This window comes from Rhagoletis pomonella, unplaced genomic scaffold, assembly GCF_013731165.1.
Source record: "Rhagoletis pomonella isolate Grant_MI unplaced genomic scaffold, Rhpom_1.0 Rhpom_scaffold_00002, whole genome shotgun sequence".
Classification (NCBI taxonomy): Eukaryota; Metazoa; Arthropoda; class Insecta; order Diptera; family Tephritidae; genus Rhagoletis; species Rhagoletis pomonella.
The window spans coordinates 63040345-63061946 of NW_023458556.1; the positions used below are offsets into that span (position 1 = coordinate 63040345).

Here is a 21602-nt window from a genome sequence, read left to right on the forward strand (position 1 = left end):
TAAATATCGATAACAAAATCGATAAATATCGATAACAAAATCGATAACAAACTCGATAAATATTGATAACAAAACAGATCAATATCGATATCAAAATAGGTAACAAAATCGATAAATATCGACAACATAATCGATAATAAAATCGATAACAAAATCGATGAGAAAATAGGTAAATATCGATAACAAAATCGATAAAAAATCGATAAATATCGATAACAAAATCGATAAATATAGATAAAAAATCGATAAATATCGATAACAAAATCGGTAAATATCGGTAACAAAATCGATAAATATTGCTAACAAAGTCGATAAATATCGATAACAAAATCGATAAGAATCGATAATAAAATCGGTAAATATCGATAACAAAATCGATAAATATCGATAACAAAATCGAAAAATATCGATAACAAAATCGATAAATATCGATAACAAAACCGATAAAAATATCGATTATTTTATCGATAAGTCTCTAGAATCCAGAAAATCTCTAAAATCCCAAAATAGTTCCCAGATTGAGTCTCTGTCTCTCTCTATATCCTTTCCTCTTTAATTACCTCTATTTTAATCTTTCTTCCCCTATCTTCATCTTTGCTTTTATCGGTATCCTCATCCTCCTCTTTGTCTTTACTTTTATGTTCATCATTTTTTTCAGCTACATATTCCCCTTCACCTTTGCCCTTATATAAATGAAGTGTTTAAATTTACCTTGGTCTTCATTTTTGCCTATATCTTTACGCATCTTTGTTTTAGTTTTTATTTTTACCTTTACTTTAAGGACTCCAATATACCACAAATAGGCTACATGATCCCGGCTAGCCAAACAGAGAGCGTTTCTGAAATAAGGATCCGAAAGGAGTTAATTTTGAGCTTGTTGGGATTGTTTTTTTGTAAGCTTCAAGAAATTCACCTTTTTCTGTTTTTCTGATTTTTGTCAAAGAATAAACTATATTTTTATACAAAAATAATTTAAATTAAACAAAAAAATAATAAATTGTTAAAACTTGTCAATATGTGGTACGCTTATAATTTTGGCTCGGGGTGTATAGTATTACGAAATGTTATATAATGACTCCAATAAATCATCAAAAAGACTCTAAAAAGACTCCTAGAAACTTTCAAATGTGCCTCCAAAACAGCTCCGAAATTCATAAAATGCACCGAATTCATCGGTTTTGGAGTCATTTTTTAGAGCCATTTTTTAGACGTCATTCAGCATGCTCGCGTAGAACGAAAAATCGCTCATTTAGGGCTCCAAAAAGAGCTCATTTATGAGGGAAAACCTTCGATAAAAAGGTTTATAGCTCAAAAAAGCGTCTTTTAAGATCCTTTTGGTTAGCCGGGGTCCAACGATTTTTGCAAGATTGTTCGCATGTACACAGTGACATCAATTGCACGCGCACTACAAAAATGTTCTGCCGAGACTGCCCACCTCTCATCTAGTGAATGTACCTTCACCAGAAAATTTTTCATCCGACCATAGTAAATACAAGGAAACCAAAAGTGAACAAGTAAAGAAGTATAAGTTCGGCCGAAACCGAACTTTATATACCCGGCGCAGGTATCAAATATCATCGTTTCAACTTTCCCTGAACTGAAGTCGATTTCAAAGTTTTCGATAATATGCAGAGTTAGACTTTATGATATAATTGAACCTAGTTAGGTACAAGTCGATTAAGTGGTTACCGAGGTACACCTTTGTAGTTATAAAGTTGGCGGTGCTACGCCCAGTTCCTAAAACTCTATAGCAGTCTTATTTATGGTTAGGAGATTGTTGTAACTAATAACTTGGAGTAAATTAGCGTCCTCATTGAAATATCGGGGTTTTCGTATTTACCGTTATACGGGAAGCGGGTGTAATTTTCGTCCGATTTGAATAATTTTTAACAAATTGCTTTTTCATACCAAGGTTATTAAGTGCACCGAGTTTGGTAGAAATTGATGAATCGGTTACCGAGATACACATATGTGGTCATAAGTGGGCGGCGCCACGCCCATTATCCAAAAAATTTATAATATTCTAATTTTATGCTACATATGTGGTTATTGCAATCATCGATTTTGAGTGAATTAGCTCCAGTCTTCTTCTTCTTCTTTTTTGACGCTGTAACCGCCTAAGCGATTTTGGCCGAGTTCAGCAAAGCACGCCAGTCGTTTCTCCTCTGTGCCAACTGACACCAATTGGAAACGCCAAGTGAAGCCAAGTCGTTCTCCACCTGATCTTTCCATCGCAGTGGGGGCCTCCCTCTTCCTCTGCTACCACCAGCGGCTTCCGAGTTGAATACTTTCAGAGCTGGAGCGTCGGTGTCCATTCGAACGACTTGAGCAAGCCAGTGGAGCCGCTGTATTTTAATTCGCTGCACTATGTCCATATCGTTGTAAAGCTCGTACAGCTCATCGTTCCATTGCCTGAGGTACTCGCCGTCGCCAACGCGTAAAGGCCCGTAAATCTTCCACAAAATCTTTCTCTGAAGCACTCCAAGAGCCACCTCATCGGATGTTGTCATTGTGACGTATAGAGCGTGGTTTTCGTACGTCGAATGGCGCGAATGGCGGGGTCACCTTTCCTGTGGATTGGGCAGAGCACACTTAAATTCCAGTCTTCGGGCATGCGTTCATCTGACCATATTCTGCGCAAGAGTTGATGCATGCACCTTATCAACTCCTCGCCGCCGTACTTGAATAGCTCAGCTGGCAGGCTGTCAGCTCCAGCGGCTTTGTTGTTTTTCAGCCGCGTTATTGCTATACGTACCTCGTCATAGTCAGGCGGTGGAACAATGACTCCGTAATCATCGACTGCGGGCTCGGGTTCTTCTTCTCCACAACTGTACGTGCTGCTACCATTTAGTAAGGCGGAAGTGTTCCCTCCATAACTTAAGTGTGCTCTGGACATCGGTTACTAGGTCGCCATTGTTGTTCTTACAGGAGTACGCCCTGGTCTTGGAACCTTCCGTAAGTCGCCTAACTCTCTGGTAAAATTTTCGGGCATTCTTCCTGTCGGCCAGCATTTCAAGCTCCTCGCACTCACGTATTTCGGCCTCTCTCTTCTTATTGCGGCAAATACGTCTCGCTTCCCTCTTCATATCCCTATAGCGGTCCCACATAGCGCGCGTTGCGCCCGATCGCAGCGTGGCCCTGTAGGCGGCAACTTTTTTCTCTGCAGCTTCCTGACACTCCTCATCGTACCAGTTGTTCTTTCGGGCTCGCTGAAATCCGACTACTTCTTCAGCGGCGGTACTTAAGGAGCGAGAAATGTGGTTCCACTGCTCGCATATGTCGGCTTGTTCAAGAGTGCTCTCTGAGAGCAGGTGTGAGAGTCGAGTAGCGAAAGCGCTGGCTGTCTTTTGTGATTGCAGCTTTTCGACGTTAAGCTTTCTTGCATATTTCGGCGCACATTTTTAGCTGCACAGAGGCGGGTGCGTATCTTGGCTACAACAAGATAGTGTCCAAGTCGATGTTTAGGCCTCGGAGTGTGCGTACGTCTAAAACACTGGAAGCGTGCCTTCCGTCTATCACAACATGATCGATTTGGTTTCTCGTTTTTCTATCCGGAGACAGCCACGTAACTTGATGGATCTTTTTATGCTTGAACCAAGTACTGCATACTACCATGTTGCGGGCCCCGGCGAAGTCGATCAGCCTCAATCCGTTGTCGGACGTTTCGTCGTGGAGGCTGAATTTTCCGACGATGGATCCAAAGATCCCTTCCTTGCCCACCCTGGCATTGAAGTCGCCAAGCACGATTTTGATATCATGACGGGGGCAGCGCTCGTACGTGCGCTCCAAGCGCTCATAGAAGATATCCTTGGATGCCTCATCCTTCTCTTCCGTCGGAGCATGGGCGCAGATGAGCGAGATGTTGAAGAATCTCGCTTTGATGCGGATTGTGGCTAGATGCTCGTCCACCGGGGTGAACGACAGTACTCGGCGACGGAGTCTCTCTTCCACCACAAATCCAACTCCAAATTTGCGCTCCTTTACATGGCAGCTGTAGTAGACGTCGCAAGGCCCCAGACATTGCTTACCTTGCCCCGTACAACGCATTTCTTGGATGGCGGTGATGTCAGCTTTTGTCCTTACGAGGACATCAACCAGCCGGGCAGAGGGACCTTCCCCATTAAGGGTCCGGACATTCCAGGTGCATGTCCTCAAATCGTAGTCCTTTAAACGTTTGCTGTGGTCGTCATCATAAGGGGGGGTCTCAGGCTTTGCCTTGCTTCTTCACTGGAAGTGGTTTTTACGTGGCGGGTCCCAACCCAGCGCACAACCCATTGCTGGGACGGGGGTGGTTTCGCAACCAAATACACGTTTATATAGCGAGTCGCTTGCCCCAAGCAGACACCCGCTTGCAGCTGCACCTACTGGTGAACAGACGCTGCAGACTTCAGTGAGCCCTTAAACCAAATAAGTCGGAGTGGCCCCACCGAAGCTCCCTCTCTTTCTGCCGTGACCCAATGCTCCACTCGGATTGGTTACCGCATCTCGCACATGGGTTGCTCACGTTGCCCAGAGTGGGCGAACGAGGACGCAAGAGTCGGGATTGAGTATAGCCATGCAACTGTAACTGCATATCCAGCGTAACGACTATACCCAATTGCACCCCATTGAATTAGCTCCAGTAGTTACTGATTTATCGCAATTTTCGTGTTTCAGTGAATTACTGTTATATGGCAGGTGGGCGTGGTTATTACCCGATTTCCAAGATTTTCAACAGATTTTTTAGTTAGACCCCACCCAATCCTCGTAGCGAGTTTGGTAGGGATTGGTGAAGCGGCTACTGAGATACAGCATTTCATCATAAGTGGGCGGTGCCATGCCCATTTTCCAAAAATTTCATAGTAATATTATTTTTTACTACAATTCTACTCCACATACTAAGTTTCAACCATTTTCATGTAATATTTACTGAAATATCGCAGTTTTTGCATTTTTCGAAAATACCGTTTTATGGGAAGTAGGCGTGGTTACAGACCGATTTCGCCCATTTTCAATACCAATCTACCTCGGATAAAGGGCAACCTATGTACTAAATTTCGTTGAGATGTCTCGATTTTTGCTCGAGTTATCGTGTACACGGACGGACGGACGGACAGACAGCCACCGCTTAATCGACTTCTCTTTTCATTCTGATCATTTATGTATACATTTGTCCATATCTATCTCGATTCGTTTGGCTGTTGCAAACAACCGTTATGCGAACAAAGTTACCAAGTATACCATTGTGTACACGTGCGCATATAATGCGGGTATAAAAATTAACCAGTTCGTTTTAAGGCTGAATGTATGCGCAAAAAATTTGGCATTTTAAACGAAATATTAGGAAATTTATGTGAATTTTATGTGCTATTTAGCGGCATAAAAACTGCAAAAGGGATGAAAATTGAAATACAACTATGTGCTATGAAGTTTCTGTAAAGATGGAATTTAACAAAAGTCTTGGCTTTCATCAGTTAAATGTGCTCTATATGCATATACAAATAAACATATTGCACAAAAATGTATCCCTCCATTCCGCATGTAAGCTACTATTTTTCCAAGTAAATTTGCAAAGAAGCAACACTGCTAAGGGAACGGTGCGAGAGAGACAACTGTCAGTTTATCTAATTTTTAAATATTGAATCATGTCACATGATTCATGTGTGGTACATAAATTTTTCAAGCCAAAAGCCATTGAGAGAGCGCAGAAAGTAATTGGGGGTGGTTTGGGGTGGTCGTTGCTATCATTGGCAGTTGTACTCTGTTTTAAATTTTTTTTTGGATTTTTGCTTCAAAGTGATCATGTACCGTCAACTAATCTTATATAATTTTTAACAGACTTCAAAAAAAGAAGGAGGTTATCAGTTCGTGGATTTTTTTTTCTTTTTTTTATATTTATTACCGCATAACTTTGAACCCTCGTTAACCGATTTCTATAATTCTTTTTTCTTTTTATCTCAAGGGTGGTCCCATACTAATTTTGTTTAGATCCGATTATTTGATCGTGTATGTACATATGTATTAGAGGGCTGCATGAATTCATTAAAACTTCTAGCCAAACAGAATACAGTAGAATTGAATATTTTACTTCACATACCAAACACTCAGTGTTTGGAATTTTGTAAGTTATGAATATACATTTTGTTTTAAATTTACTACCTTCAAATGGGAGAATGTGAATGAATGAATGAAAAACATTCTAATCATTCAAACTCATTTCGGTAAAAGTCATTCATTTCTTTTGTATATGAATAATTTATAAGCCACTTTGAATGAATTCATGCAGCCCTCTAGTATGTGGGCATGTATGTGTATACTTTTGCTCAATGTCTTCAAACAACAAATATATCTCTCTAATAATATTGATCCCTTTTTGGTTTGTCAATTTTCATACAGTTGTCGCAATCTCAGTTCTTTATACCACGAGAATTTACATATGTATGTATATATAGCTGCGAGTAAAATAATAGCAGCAGAATTCAAAATGCTATTGTTGGCAACTTATGTTATTTATTTATGTGTTGATGTTGGTTGATTATTCCGACTAGTACCCTGCAGGAAATGTATCTAACTATAAGCTAACTTTAAGTTGATAGGAAGGAGCTATAAGTCACTTATTATCTGTATATTTTCTTTGACGAAAGCTAACTATATTTCTATGGCGATGGCCGCGAAATAGTCAAGGGTGGTTACCTCTGCATTTCATGTAACTAACTTCTAACTAACTACTTTTGGGCATAAATATCAATAGGAAAAACAAAATATTTTGTATTTCTTTCATTTTTATTTTTTATTTATTTACTTTATTTATTTCCTTTTATTTGTCCTCAATTCGAAAAAGTATTTGCGAAGTGCAGGATATTTAAATAGAAAAGCGTTTAAAGAAAACAATCTCGAGCTTTACTCCTGCATTACTTGTGCACTTGTTTCAAGTTAGCTTTTTGTTGCTAACTACAAGTTATATATTTTATAGAAATCCCGCAAAAAAGCTAACTACAAGTAGGTTATTTTTTATCAATTGATCATTTGTTCTGCAGGGTAAGATGAATTATTTTGGAACGAATTTAAGTCATCCCTTGTTTTTTTGAAAAAATGAGACTGAATATGGCACAACGCCGTAACCGTTTTGTCTGCAAACCAAACTTGACAAGGCATGACGGAGATTCGTTCCAACGTAAATTATGTTTATTTATTTATTTTTAATAATTATTTAAAATATATGTAGCTCGTTCTATAACAGAAACCACAATAAATTAAAGTTTCAAAGCTGCATAAACTTCGCAAAAACTAACAAAACTTTTAAAAATCAAAAAAAAAAATCTAAAAAATCAACGGTAGTTTTCAATGAATTAAAACTTGCACTTTATTGCACTAAAATTGGATGAGCTGCAAAAGTGCCTTTTCAAACTGTTTCTAAGAACTCTAATTTAAGAATGAGAAATTTTGATGACCATATTTTGAAGTTTGATCAGTTTTTGTGTACTTTGTGCAAGCTTCGAAATTGTTATTTATGTGGTAGCCAAACCGCAACCGACATTTTTTTTTTCAAACTTTTATTTTTGATTAAGAAATATTCCTGTAGCATCATTTTGAATTTTGCTGTTATTATTTTACTCGCAGCTATGTATATGAATGAATGTCTTTAAAGTAGTTTAACCGTTTTGATGGAAATGTATTCAGATGGATCAAGAATGATAGAATACAACCCTACAAGAAAAGGACTTTTTAGGCTGACCGATTCTCAAGAAACTCGAACAAAAACTAATACAGGGCAGTAAAACAGAGACGTTAAGCTAACATCAATCGATTCCATATGTTGAAGAGGGATGCAAAATCACATTTGTGTACAATTGGTCAGATTTTTTCAGAAATCTCATCAATTCTGACGTAAAGTATGATGCCAAAAGGCTGCGGATCTCCCAGTCAGATGAACAGTCATATGAAGACTGGGCCCATCGGAGAGGAACTAGTTTATTTGAATTTTATTTTTACGAAAATGTATGTACGTTTTTTACGTATGTATGTAAATTCAAATTATCAAAGTTTTTGTTTTGTATGGAATATGTATGATACATAGCAGGTAATGTGAGTGGAAGATCGACCCATCTCAGCAGCCAGTTCGAAAACACCCGATCTCAGAAAACTTCAAGAATTTTAAACTGATGAAAGCATGCATTCTTTTTAATTCGAGGTTTACAAAAACTTTAAGTAGTTTTGCTGTTTTTATACTGCTACATAGCACATAAATTACACAATTCACGTAGATTTCTTAATATTTCGTTTAACCTTTAACTATGGAGGTGAATTTTTTGGACATAGTCTGTGACCTGGTGGTAAATTTTACACCTTCGAATTTTAGTTAGAAATTTGAATAGGAATTGGTCATTTTATAATTATTTTTTCTTTTAGTCTAAGCTACTACATTTTTAAGTCAAAATAAATACAAAATTTTATTTTATTTTTAAAATCAACAAAAGTCCCAATTTATTTCACAAGTTTTTTTTTTATTCACTATAACAAAAACATCACACAATAAACTTATAAAAGACTTATAAATATATAAACAGAAATAAACGAGATCATATTAAAAAAATGTAATTGTAAAAAATACAGGTCAACTTTCCTTGAAAGAAAAAGTTGCATAAACGTTGAGGAGTGGTAATTTTTACACCAGCATCAGCATTCCTCCGTCCACAGCAAAAACATAACTGATCAATAACGACAACGAAATGAGAAGATACTGAGAGAATCAAGTTGCTGGAGCGTAACATAGGAGAGTAATTCAAAAAAATTTAAAGATGGGGTAAATTTTACCACGACCCCCACAGTTAACGGTTAAATGGCCAAATTTTTTTAACACATTTTCCCACCAAGGGATTTAATTTTTTCCCCGTTCGCCATCCTTCTTAAATGCAACCTTTTGTAAGGGGGTACTAAACCGCGGCTGTCAAAAGTTATCAAACCTTTTATTATTGAATCATGGTGCAGATGGATATAAGTTTGCTTTAAATTTTGGGAGATACATGATTCGGATAACTCTTTCGGAATAATTCGCAAACCAGAGCTAATTTGAAAAAAAAATCATCGATATATTCAGAATCAATGTGGTTTTTCCTTGTTTTAAAAAATTATTTTCTATTAAAGAAAATTTTGTCTTATATGTACATAAATGTCCTTATGCCCGGAAAGTTTATGTCTTCCTAAAATTAGAGTATTTTCGCGGAGGTTTAGTCAACGCTCCGCATCGCAGGCTTTTTGAAAATCAAAAATTAATTATATTTTTTTCCGAAAAATGTATTGGGAACAAAATTTACACAAAAAACGTTTTTAGGCCTTTAACTTCTCGTGCGATGAACTTTAATCTCAAGCGGTGCTTGGATCGGTGGAGACTTTTGGTATGTTGTTTTGAAACCAAACTCAGTAGAATAATCGTCACGAACTGGGCTTATAATAAGAATTTTTTCTACAAAAAAGGGTTAGGATGATTGAAGAATCTCATCTGTTTTGTATATATGTGTAAATGTATGTATTAAAAATTTTACATATAATTGTTATAAAGGCCATAAATAAGAAAAAACAAAATTTACAATCCAAAAATATAATTACACAATTTAAATATAAATATGTATTCTTTTTTGGATACCTTTTTCAATGCTTTCCAGATACGGCATTTCTAATGGACGCCGCAACACTAGGTAATCTTTTAGCAGCACTGTACTTCAAATTTTGAGCGTGAGATTTTTTCAAATGTAGCTTGTTTGCCATAGCTAAGCGCTGTTAAGTTTTCCTACACGAAAACATTGATACACACACGTTCCTACTTACATATGTATACGAATGGAAGAAATAGAGAGTAGCTGCTGGATATTCAAGTTGAATGATTCAACATCTCTTGTCGTGCTCGTATTTGTATGTACCTGCATATGCATGGATGTGTGTATGATACATACAGTGCATATATATTCGCAATCATATTCTGGGTTTTCGTGTGTTTGTAAAATAGCCTGTACATTTCTCAGCCGCTCGTTTCACGTGCTCTTTTGTTTGCTTATACATTTCATTTCTGCCGTTTCGCGTCAGTCTGTTGTGTTGTGTCGATTCGGGAGTTTTGGTTGTGAGTAGCACAAGATTTTATGCTTGAGTAGGTGGAAAAAATTAAAAATTATTTCCAAAAACATTTAACATAGTGATTTCCATGCAATGGGTGACGAGTTGGTAAGTGAAAATCGAGCGAATAACGCATTTAATGACAAAAGTGGATTCAAAGATATTTGTAATGTTTTTTTGCCAGTCCATTTGTGGGCTATATAAGCGAACGGTGGATAGAAGGAAACAAAAATGAGGAGAGCACAAATTTAACATTCTGTTAAATGGTTAAAGAGATTTGAACAAAATCATATGGAATGAGGGCAGTAAAGATAAGCCGCTGTTGGTAACATGATTATTGAAAGTCGTTGCTGGCTGTTAGAAAGAGATAGGTGTATGTATGTGGTCTTGAATTTTAATACAAAGACTGAAGTAATCGGGATCGTTCGATCGGGTGCATGATCGGATGAATGGTTTGTGTCTGAGCTGGGGAAACTAAAATACCCTCCATACGAAATACCAATACAGTGAAAGATTCTCTCTCGAAACTAAAATTAAAGCTCAGTTGCTCTAGAATCTAGACTTAACTTACATAAGAAATCGTCAATGATTACTGTTCAGGCGCGACTACTAACACCGAGCGCCTAAATGCATGCCATGTACCGCTGCATGTGCAAAAATGTCCGTTAAATTTATGAAATTTTTGCACATGCACTTCTCAACTGCTATGTTAAAAAACTTTCTTAAGTCATAGTTTTAAAGCAGTTCTAATTATGCTCGGCCTAGTTTGATGCATCCTTCGGAAAATGCTTCCGCAGTTTTTTTCGGACTCTGCGTGTCTAACAATCATGAAGAGGAGGTGGTAGATAAACTTTACCCTTGGCCACAGTTTCTCGCCACCCTTTTTTTCGAATAAATATTGTTTTATATATAAATACATACATCTAAACCTCAGGGGTACCAACCGTCCTGGGTTTCGGGGACATTCCTGGATTTTGGTACTTTTGGGAAGCGTCCTGGTTTATGCCCTAAATATCCCCATTTTCATGAATATAGTGCGAGTTTATGTTTTCATCCTAAAATGGCATTGCTGGAAAAAAACAACAGTATTTTTGAAATTAACACAATTTTCGAAGACGTTTTTGTTAAACTTCAGGAGCGAATTGAGTCAAATTTTATTCCACTCGCGGCTCAGTCGATTTTGTCAAGATTGAAGAAAGAAGGAAAAGAACAACTCTGTGATGATTTATAAGAATAGATTTTGTAATTATAGATTGGCCCTTACACATATGTTAGTGGTTGGCCGAGCTTCTTCCGATTTGTGGCGCGCACCTTGATGTTTTCACACAAAGGGGAGGGACCTACAGTGTTACGCCGACTCTGAACGGCGATTGTGTTTTAATGAGAAGCTGTTTTTCATGACAGAAATACACTCGGGCGTTTGCTAAATAATAAATATGTCTGCGATGTTGCTTTGACCAGAGCTTGAAACCAGGCGCTGTGAAGTGGAAGCGCGCACTGCTTGCCACTACACCACAGCGGCCGCGTTGGAATAGTATATCATAAAATTTTGGAATACATGGAACGCTGGGTTGCGAGTTCTTCGGAATTTAAAATTTTTAAATGGCTGGATTAAAAAAAAAAATCAAAATTTGCAGTATAAAGATATCGAAGAAAGTGTTTGTATTTGTTACAAAAACGGTTGATATCAGTGACTCAAAACTGCATAATCAAGTTGTAAATTTGAAACGATTCTTGTCATCGACAGCCGGCGATGATGATTTTTTCTATAACACGTGTGCAAGCTCCCGGATATGCATTTTTTTTTGCCTGAAATGTTACTCTGAACTACTCAAAATTGTCAAAGGTTTTTTTCACTTATGTGTTCGCAATGGACGAAAGAGTGAAATCGATTATCTGTCGAAAATATGCGCCATATCGTCACAATCAAATTGAACTTTTCTTATTTCAGTTGTTTTTCATTACATAATTTTTGGAAACAGCCCGAAAATTTAGCTCTTCTGAAAAAAATACGTGATTCAGAAAAATACAGTTTTAAGAATAATAAGCCCAAAAAAGTAAATGCTTAAATTATCATTCACAAATGTAAAATACATTAATAAATGTAATGCCGAAATCCGCTATAAAATCTGCGTTTTGCTAACTTTAGTCCTGCAATTGCCACGCCCATTTCTAGGAGTTTGTCGCCTTAAAGAAAAATCTTACCATACAAATATTATATCTGGATAGGTATTCTATCGGAATCTGAAATAAATTTTAAATTCTTGCCAAAACTTGGTGTTTAACACCTTACTCAACATAAGTTTTCGAAAACAAATTACAAACAAGTAATTTTTAAGCAAAAAACAAAACCGACTTCAATTCTCATATAAAAATTTATGATTACCGTTAATTTTTTCATGATCTAATGATCGGATCTAAACCAGATTAGTATGGGACCACCTCTGAGGCACTACCATTCCGATGCAAAAAGAATTATCGAAATCGGTTGACGTGGTCCAAAGTTATACGGTAACATCCAAACAAAAAAAACAAATAAAAATTTTTGATTTTCACAAAATATTCCATCCCGTCATAAAGAAAAATATTTTAAAAATAGTTCTTGAAAAACGCCCATTTTATTAACCACGTATAACTTTAAATTCCTAATTTACTGTCCTTCAATATGCAAATCAACTTCAAAGAGTTCAACTGTAAATCTAAGTTAGCTTTAGGACAATCTTGACCCTATTATATACAAAAATGTTAAACCCGTTTCTTTAGCTTTGAAACGACGTTGAGTCGAAGTCTCTGCGATCAGCAGAACCAGAGATATAACGATTTGAAGAAGTATATGATTAGTCAGAATCACGAAAAAATGCAAACTTTGGCAGATCAATTTCCGAAGAAAAAAAATAAGGAAAAAATTCCTCGAACACCTGTTAGCTTATTTCATGTATAGGACGCACAAAAAAATTTGAGGCGAATCGGAGACATGACATAATTTCTTTTACGAAATCCGTCCGACTTAAACGTAATACTTAAAATTAAAAAAAAAACAACAGCAAAAAAAGAAAAATATATATAAATTGTTAAAGAGAAAAATTAAATCAGTTCCTAAAAATTTAAAGAAACAAAAATATGTTTCTTAATAAAACAATAAAATCTACAGTCATAAAAAAAAATTAATTTAGAAAATCGAAAAAATAAATTAATTAAAAAGAAAATATAAGTTCCTAAACATTAAATGAAATAAAAAAATATTTTTATTTTTAAAGTAATAAATCTAAAATTTAATAGAACATTTAAAACAAAAAAAAAAAAAAATCGAGGGCTCGACCTCGGGTGCGTTGAAAGCATTTTGGTGGGTAAAATTTGTTTACATCGCGTGGGCTTTTTATAAAAATATATTTTTTTTGTTGAATTATCTGCAAATAAAACCCAAATAATATTGCTTCTTAAGCAAGTATTGTTTTCTTGTATACTTTTGTACATACATACATACATTCCTAATTTGTATGCGATTAAATGACATAACTTTAAATGCGTTTTTCTCCTCTGCAGCTTACGCCTTGCCAAACACAAAATATGGAGGAGGTAAAAAAAGACCCAAAAGTTAAAAAAGACCCAAAAGCCAAAAAAGTAAGAAAATCAGGAGCACAGCGTATACGTGAATACAGAGCGCGAATAATAGCATTTGAAAAGGAATACGCTGCACGTATGAAAAATTTAGGAGACAAACAAGCTGAGATGCGTGCAAATCCATCAAACAATGATGAAGTAGTTGTGCTTGACGACGATATCAGCGCAGATCCAACGCAGGTATTTTCATGCAAATTTTTGTATTGTATAGTATATTTTAAGATTTTCTCTTTCACTCTCACTCCCACTTTCTTATTCTTAATTTGTTAAGAAGTTTCACTGCTATCAAATTAACTAATTTTTGGATTTGAAAAAGTTATATATGTATTTCAACCTTTAGGAGTAAGATCATTTCAGCGCCGATAAAAATCTATATAAAAAATCTTTTATAGGTGATATTAAAAAAAAAGTTTTATTTAATACTAGCCAATACCCGGCCTGCTTTACTGCGCCTTTAACGTATTTGTTTGCTGTCTGATACCCGTTTTTTAATCCCTCCTCAAAAATATTTTCGGCAGTAAATTTTCCTAAACCTCTTCAGTTTGGTACCCATATTGCAATACTCAATTTATCTTATCAAATAAACTAAATTAAAAATTCCAAACAAGTGGCAACCTTCAACACAAATATTTTCAGCTGTAGACCGTTTTAAACCTTCGAACCTTAAAGCTCAGTTAGTCAACGACGTAGCGTAAACGTAGGTTGACGTACGTAGCAGCATATCAAATTTACTGTTGATAGAGAGAGAGAGAAGCAACGGCAACGTCACCGCCATGCGGTGGTGAGCTTTCGTTAACACGCGAATCCCATAAGGTAGATCGTGCCTGCGTCAACCTACGTCTACGTTACGTCGTTGACTGTTTGAGCTTTTAGTTTTCGAGTGATGCGCGTACAAACATACAGACGGACACACACAATAATTCTGAAAATTGTTGATTTAGCTTCTGTTGCTCTAATAAAGACCCCCATATTAATTTTTCGACCTGTTACAATTTTATTATATGTACATATAGATATAAACTCTATATATATTTGGGCGGTCCTTAAAAATATCAACATGTAACGGTGTTTTCATTTCTACCGAAAAATGCCGCATTTTGATTGCCTCTTTCGCCTTAAAGTTAAAGGGTTTTATTGAAAAGAAAGGTTATACTGATGTAAATAATGTAATTTGTTTTATTTTATTATTTTTTTGGTCTGATCAATGCCCTATACCAGAGGTTTCCAAACTTATTTTTCTCGCAAACCCTTTTAAAAACTTTGCTGGTTTCGGGGAACCCCCTGCTGCTCTGCTACATTTCTAACATGTTTCCAAAGCTCATCAAAAAATGCGAAGATTAGATCTAACTATGTAAATTGGCATCGCGGATGAGTTCCACAACTAAATTTGGAGTGGCAAAAAAAAAAAATATCTTCTTGTGTTCTATTTATTAAAAACATGTGATTACACACTTGCAAGTTTTTAAAAACAGAGCTCATAAAGCCATCAAAGTACTCTTTCGCTCTGAGGAGTTATATTTTTTAAGAGCACTCCGAGAGCTAGAGTTATTTACATTCTCTTCACCATATACTTCCTACATGTAAAACAGTTTATTTATGTTGATGGCGTCATTTTTGGTTTTATCACTCCGTATTTTAAAGTGATGCGAAAAATATTTCTCACTCACACACAAAACTTTAAACAACAAAAACGCAAATATTTTTACGCCATAATTTTAATTCAGAAACTGACAATAGAAAAATCGATAGCGAAACAACCAAGTAAGCAAGCCACGTGCAGTGACCAGTCAGCAGTCTAACAAGTTGTCTGCAGTCCCGTCTGCTCTGTGAGAGCAAGAAACTAGATACACCTTCTGAGATTGAAGGCAGGATGAGTTTTGGCCACCTGCATCTCCTCGATGCCTCCTAGTCATTGCTGCGCGAAGTTTTCATCCACTTTCTGATGGTGGTTTCGATGGCCAAAGTGGGAACTGTTATGAATGGTTGCGGATCGAGGAATGCCTGGTCTAAGCCAACTGTGGCCAAATGGTCAGGTACTCCATAGTGACCTGGCACCCAGTGTAAAGCAAGCTCGTTATGTTTACCAACATAATTTAGTCGAGACTTGCATTGCGGAACTACTAGTTTGGAAAAGTACTTAGATAGAGGGCTAGCCAATATTGCAGCTTGGCTGTCACTGCAGACACATTCCACCACGTAGTCCATGGCTTTGAGGACTCCAACTACCTCGGCCTGGAAGACCGAAGCATATTCCCCAAGATAAAAGTGAAGGTTATCCCCATTAACTTCGAAAACGACCTCAGATCCTGACCCGGAGTCGATTTTGGACCCATCAGGGAAGATTCGACAATGTGTGAGTCCGAACTCAGTGCTGGAATTTAGCTAGTATTCAGCCTCAGGGAACTCAACATTATAGAATTTCTTCAACAAAGGTAATGGTGACGTACTATCCTGTAGCATTGAAAATACATAAGTGCTCAGATCTCTGCCGCCAGCGATTTTCGCCTCGCCCCACTCAGTTTTATACCAACATACGTTTCTTTTTAGTGCAGCAGCGCGTGAAGAGCAATATACACCACTCAAAAAATTGAAGAGAAATAAAGCGGCTTTGAAGCAACCAGTTTGGTTACTATCGAAACCATATACATTTTCCTGGACCCCCATTCTTTTACGCCAACGTAGACCCTTCCCGAGTCTTCCGTGGACCCCTGGGGGCCACCTGGACCACTTTGAGAATCAGTGCACTATACTGATGAGGAGAGGGGTACCTAACTGTTTTTATTGTATTTAGCTTTCAGTATATTAACATCATCGTCTCAAGAAAATCGTTTAGCTTAAATTTTTTTTTATTATTTATTCTGTTTATATTATATAAAATGCAAATTTTGGCGTTGATGTGAAAATAAAATTATACCATACTGAATCGACGGATTTAGTTAAATTTTGGCACACACATTGACCATGTGCCGAGATATAATTTGTAACCGACTTCCAAAAAAGGAGGAGGTTATCAGTTCGTCGGAATATTTCTTTTTTTTTATTATTTATTTTTTTTATGTATGTTACCTCATAACTTTGGAACACGTCAACCGATTTGCATCGGAAAGGTAGTGTCTCAGAGGTGGTCCCATACTAATCTGGTTAAAATCCGATCAGTGGATCATGAGATATATATATATATATATATATTTTTTTTTTATATGAGAGTTGAAGTCGGAATGGAATTCCCTTACATTGGTTTGTGGTGGGAGAGAGTATCAACAAACTTAATATTGCTCTCCTTTTGGCATGTAAAGGTGGATTCATAGTTCTACACCTTTCCCAACAGTATTTCAGAAAAACACAAATGTATTTCAGAAAAGGCCAAACGTATTTCAGAAAACCTCAAATGTATTTCAGAAAAGCGCAAACGTATTTCAGAAAAACACAAATGTATTTCAGAAAAACGCAATTGTATTTCAGAAAAGGCCAAATGTATTTCAGAAAACCTCAAATGTATTTCAGAAAAACGCAAATGTATTTCAGAAAAGGTCAAATGTATTTCAGAAAACCTCAAATGTATTTCAGAAAAACACAAATGTATTTCAGAAAAGGGCAAATGTATTTCAGAAAAGCACAAATGTATTTCAGAAAAGCATAGCTGTATTCTAAAAATATTTTTCTGAAATACATTTGCGTTTTTTCTGAAATACATTTGAGGTTTTCTGAAATACATTTGGCCTTTTCTGAAATACAATTGCGGTTTTCTGAAATACATTTGTGTTTTTCTGAAATACATTTGCGCTTTTCTGAAATACATTTGAGATTTTCTGAAATACATTTGCGTTTTTCTGAAATACATTTGAGCTTTTCTGAAATACATTTGGGTTTTTCTGAAATACATTTGAGATTTTCTGAAATACATTTGAGGTTTTCTGAAACACATTTGGCCTTTTCTGAAATACATTTGTGTTTTTCTGAAATACTGTTGGAAAAGGTGTAGTTTTGAAGTAAAGTTGAAGTTGAGTAACAACCAGGTTTGCCACTGACGAAAAAAAATACTTACCATCCACTTGAAAAAAACCTACCAATTATGGAAAATATCTAACAACAATTTTTTTTAAGTTATGTTAATGAAAACTATAGTTTTGTTATTTTTTCAGTTAATTCCATAATAATTCAAACTGTGTTTAAGGAACTTTTTATTTAAGAGATCATATTAATGGCATCTTCTCAGTTTCCTTCAACCAAAAGCGAAAGTGATTAAACTATAGGCAACAACGAAACTTCATCTTTTGAAAAAATTTAAACTGGAGTTATTATAGATAAATACAGTGACTCAAAAAATGCTTGGTGATTTTTTTAATATTCACCATTTTTTTCAAGCCAAATTTTTTGGTATTATTTATAAGAATATTGTTTTCGCTTTAGCCAAACATTGAAAAATCAAGGATTCAAGCTAAATACAACATTTAGAAAAATTCAAAAAATTTTCGTTTAAATTTCGAAATTTTTACTCTGAATTTTTTGAGCAATTTAAGGTATGGAGTTTTATAGCTCATAATACTTGAGACTAATCAACAATGTGCAGCTAAAAATTCCCGTTGGCAGTTTTTAATGTTTTTGCCCCAAGTATTTTGTGTTTTTTTTTCGTTTAACAATTGCCATTGATAAAAATATGCGTTGATTTAATTTTTTTCGAAGGCTCGAAGTGGGTAATTACATACTTGTCCGTTCTTTTTTTATTTAAATAATCATTTAAAATATTTAGGCAATCAAAAGCTTCTCGGAATTCCCGTAAAAAGAGTTTTGAATGTTCGCCTTTTATCGATATACATTTATTTGTATGTACATATATAGAAAGTATGCATTAAAGTGTTCGAAAATTAATGTAAAAAAGTACACTGCACTTTTAGAAAGAAATTTCTAATAAAAATATAACTACGAAAAATAAAACGCAAACGAAAAGTTTTATTTGTTTTTCAAACTAAATAATTCAACAAAAATCTACCAAAATGAGAAAAAATTTACCTTTTTACCAACCCAAATTTTTTCTACCAATTTTGGTAACAATTTACCAAAGTGGCAACCCTGGTAACAAATTAAAAGCTTTCAGAACTTTTCTCAGCTGCTCTGCCAGAGAGAGAGAGATACACACAACAACAAACGAATGGAAGAAACGTTCTGAACCAGAACGACGAATCCGCCTTTAAAGCTTTATGACCGGTTAGTTGAGCTATCAAATCCTGGAACTTCCCTCTTTTTTTTAAAGCGTTTAATTTCAATTGAAAAATAAATTACAGCTCATCCTTTCAACGTCAACCACTTTAAAAAGGCTGTTACTGGCCAGAAATAATAAGTAGCCGAAGTTAGCCCGAGCGTGCTTTAGGAGTTTTTAAGGAAACAATTAATTTGAGCCCTGTTAAATGTTTTGTGTGTTATAAGAATACAAATGTTTGAACTGTAGAAAAATTTCTTATACATATGAAATATGCATTTGGTGTGATTTAAGAGGTGGGTGTTTGGTCGTCTCTGCTTATCCACTACCTACCGAACCCGTAGTACCACCAATTGGAAAGAGTTATCCTTCTTTGCTTGATCTTCCGGCTAATTACTGGTGTTTTTGCTGCACGAAAGCGAGTCGCATTGTCTTAAACATCGTTTGGTATCGAGCAGCTTGGAGATGTCCTGGACGGAGGTCAGACTTCACTGCCAAAATATCTTTAAAATTGAGCTTAAGCTCAAGAATTTGTACTGAAAATCGAGTAGGAGCTTAAGCTCGCTTTTTATACATGAGTTCTTGTGTTTTCTCCATGGTAAAAGTGTACTATAGACATCTCCATCTTCGTCTCTGCAGATGTCAGCCATGGGCTTGAAACCATTCGATTGCTGCTTTAATTTTCGGACCGCACATATTCCTACCATCATCTCGAAGCTGTTTGCTCTAATGACTTTCCGCCATTCTTTCTCTGCAGCAGTACGGCATTCTTCGGCATTCTTCGTCATAAAAGCTTTTTCTGCGTAAGTGATAAAATCCAACAACTTCTTCACCAGCGTTAAGAAGAGTTTGTGAGATGGGAATGCACTGCGCCGAGACAACTGTAACTCTTACTCTGCGATTGGTGGTGGTTGAGCTAAGATGTCGGCATTAAGGGGGAAAGCGTTTTTACGTGAGGTACCGAGGAGGTAGCTTATCTTCCAGCAAGTGTCCGGATATGAAATTGTCCTCGTTGACTGGCAGAATTTAGTCCTCGCTTCTATGCGGTGTTCTATAAAAATCGTCTCTCCAATGTTTGGTGGTTAAACTCGAGGCGAGCCGTGCGCCAGATCGGCCGACAATATCGTTGCTATTCGTGAAAGTGTGCAGGCCAACTTAAGAAAGTCAACACCTCGGCCTTTTTCTGACTTCAACTTGACCCGAATCGAATTACATGGGCGTAGACGGCAATCAACCGCAATCGACCGATGTTCTCAACATAACTAAGCAAACTTTGTCGGATTTATGCGCCAGCGCCATTGAAAATTCCATAACACGGATCCGATTCTCGGCGAATATTTCAACTATGTTATGTTCCTCACCTAATGGCAGCAGTGAGCCTCTTAATTAAAAAAAAAAAAAAAACAATTGCGTTAATATTATGCACGCGTCTGCCTTTTATCGAATTCTACCAAACTTAGTACATATTTTGCTTTTGGTTTGTGAAATCGCCCTCTTCCTATATGACAACAATTTCAGATATCTAAAAAGGGTATTTTGTGAGTAAATATGTGCGCCGAGTATTTGGCGAATCCGAACTTTGACTTTTTATCTTTTTAAGACTAATATTGTTATTTTTTACCTGCATTACTGGTCTCAACCGGTTTATACAGTTTCACTTCATATTTATAAGGATTGATTGTTATCAAGAAATATAACATCATCTTATTTTTAAGAGGTTGGGAAGTCATTATGGTTTTTCTTTATTAATTTCAGACAGAGAACCCTGCGCCTTGGGAAACTGGCGCTTCAACGGATCCAATTGAAGTTGATATGTACGTAATAGACGATGCTGCGTCACAAGGCTCCGTCAAACAAGATAAATCGTTTAATAAACGTATCATACGTTATGTACGATGGCAACGTGTACTCTATGATCCAGCACACCCAAATTTTGGCATTATTGAAGCGAAAGTGGAAGCCTGGGAGAAAATAGCAAAACAAATGAGATGTGATGGTATGTATTTCGTTGTGTGGGACAGTTGTTCTCAGTGTAGACTAATTTGTACACACATTTTTCCATACTTTTTGTCCAGTGGATATCTGCAAAAATGCTTGGGTAAACTTGCGTTTTTGCTATCAAAAATATGTCCGTCGATTGCGTAAATTTCTTACCAATAAGGGCGGCAAAAAGCGCAAGCGCAGGCCAGTTATGGCATTTGAGACTGAGATGGTGTTCCTCTGGCGCTTCATTGCAGACAAGTAAGTGACTTCGGAGAGTTTTATCAGCGATTTTCTTATGATTTGTACCCTTTTGAAAAAAAAATTTAAATTCTATTATTTTATGTACATAATTAGAACACGTTGCCGACTGCCCTATGACGATGCTAATCCAGCAGAAAAGGAAATGCCGCCTGTACAAAAAGCTACAGAGGATGATGATATCGTTTTTCTAGAGGACGATGTGGAGGTGATTGATTTAGATGACGATGCGACTAATTCAACAAAGCTGTTGACGCGCCAAATTAAATGTCAATTCCAAATAACTCCAGAAGTACGTAGACTGGTGAATAACATTGAGCCATATGACGAGTTATACGATAGCGATCATAGGTATTATGAAGATTATCGGCGCAAAGGTATCATTTGGAATGCGATCGCGAATGAAGTGGGCGATAAAGGTGAGTGCTGTACTTGATAGCGAAGTTGAGCGTTGTTT

The 21602-nt window shown here is 36.4% G+C and overlaps 1 protein-coding gene across 4 annotated transcripts in view; it reads left to right on the top strand.

Moving 5' to 3' along the window:
* The window catches only part of LOC118733948, an 86403-nt gene that overhangs the window by 57580 nt on the left and 7221 nt on the right, over positions 1-21602 (top strand). For 3 of the 4 annotated variants that reach the window (XM_036463596.1, XM_036463595.1, XM_036463593.1), the window contains exons 2-5: positions 13630-13887; positions 20660-20900; positions 20980-21145; positions 21242-21564. In XM_036463596.1, the coding sequence (XP_036319489.1) occupies positions 13630-13887; positions 20660-20900; positions 20980-21145; positions 21242-21564 (988 nt within the window). Of the gene's footprint in view, positions 1-10056; positions 10195-13629; positions 13888-20659; positions 20901-20979; positions 21146-21241; positions 21565-21602 lie in introns of those variants that run through there. The other variant, XM_036463594.1, reaches the window with a different exon arrangement.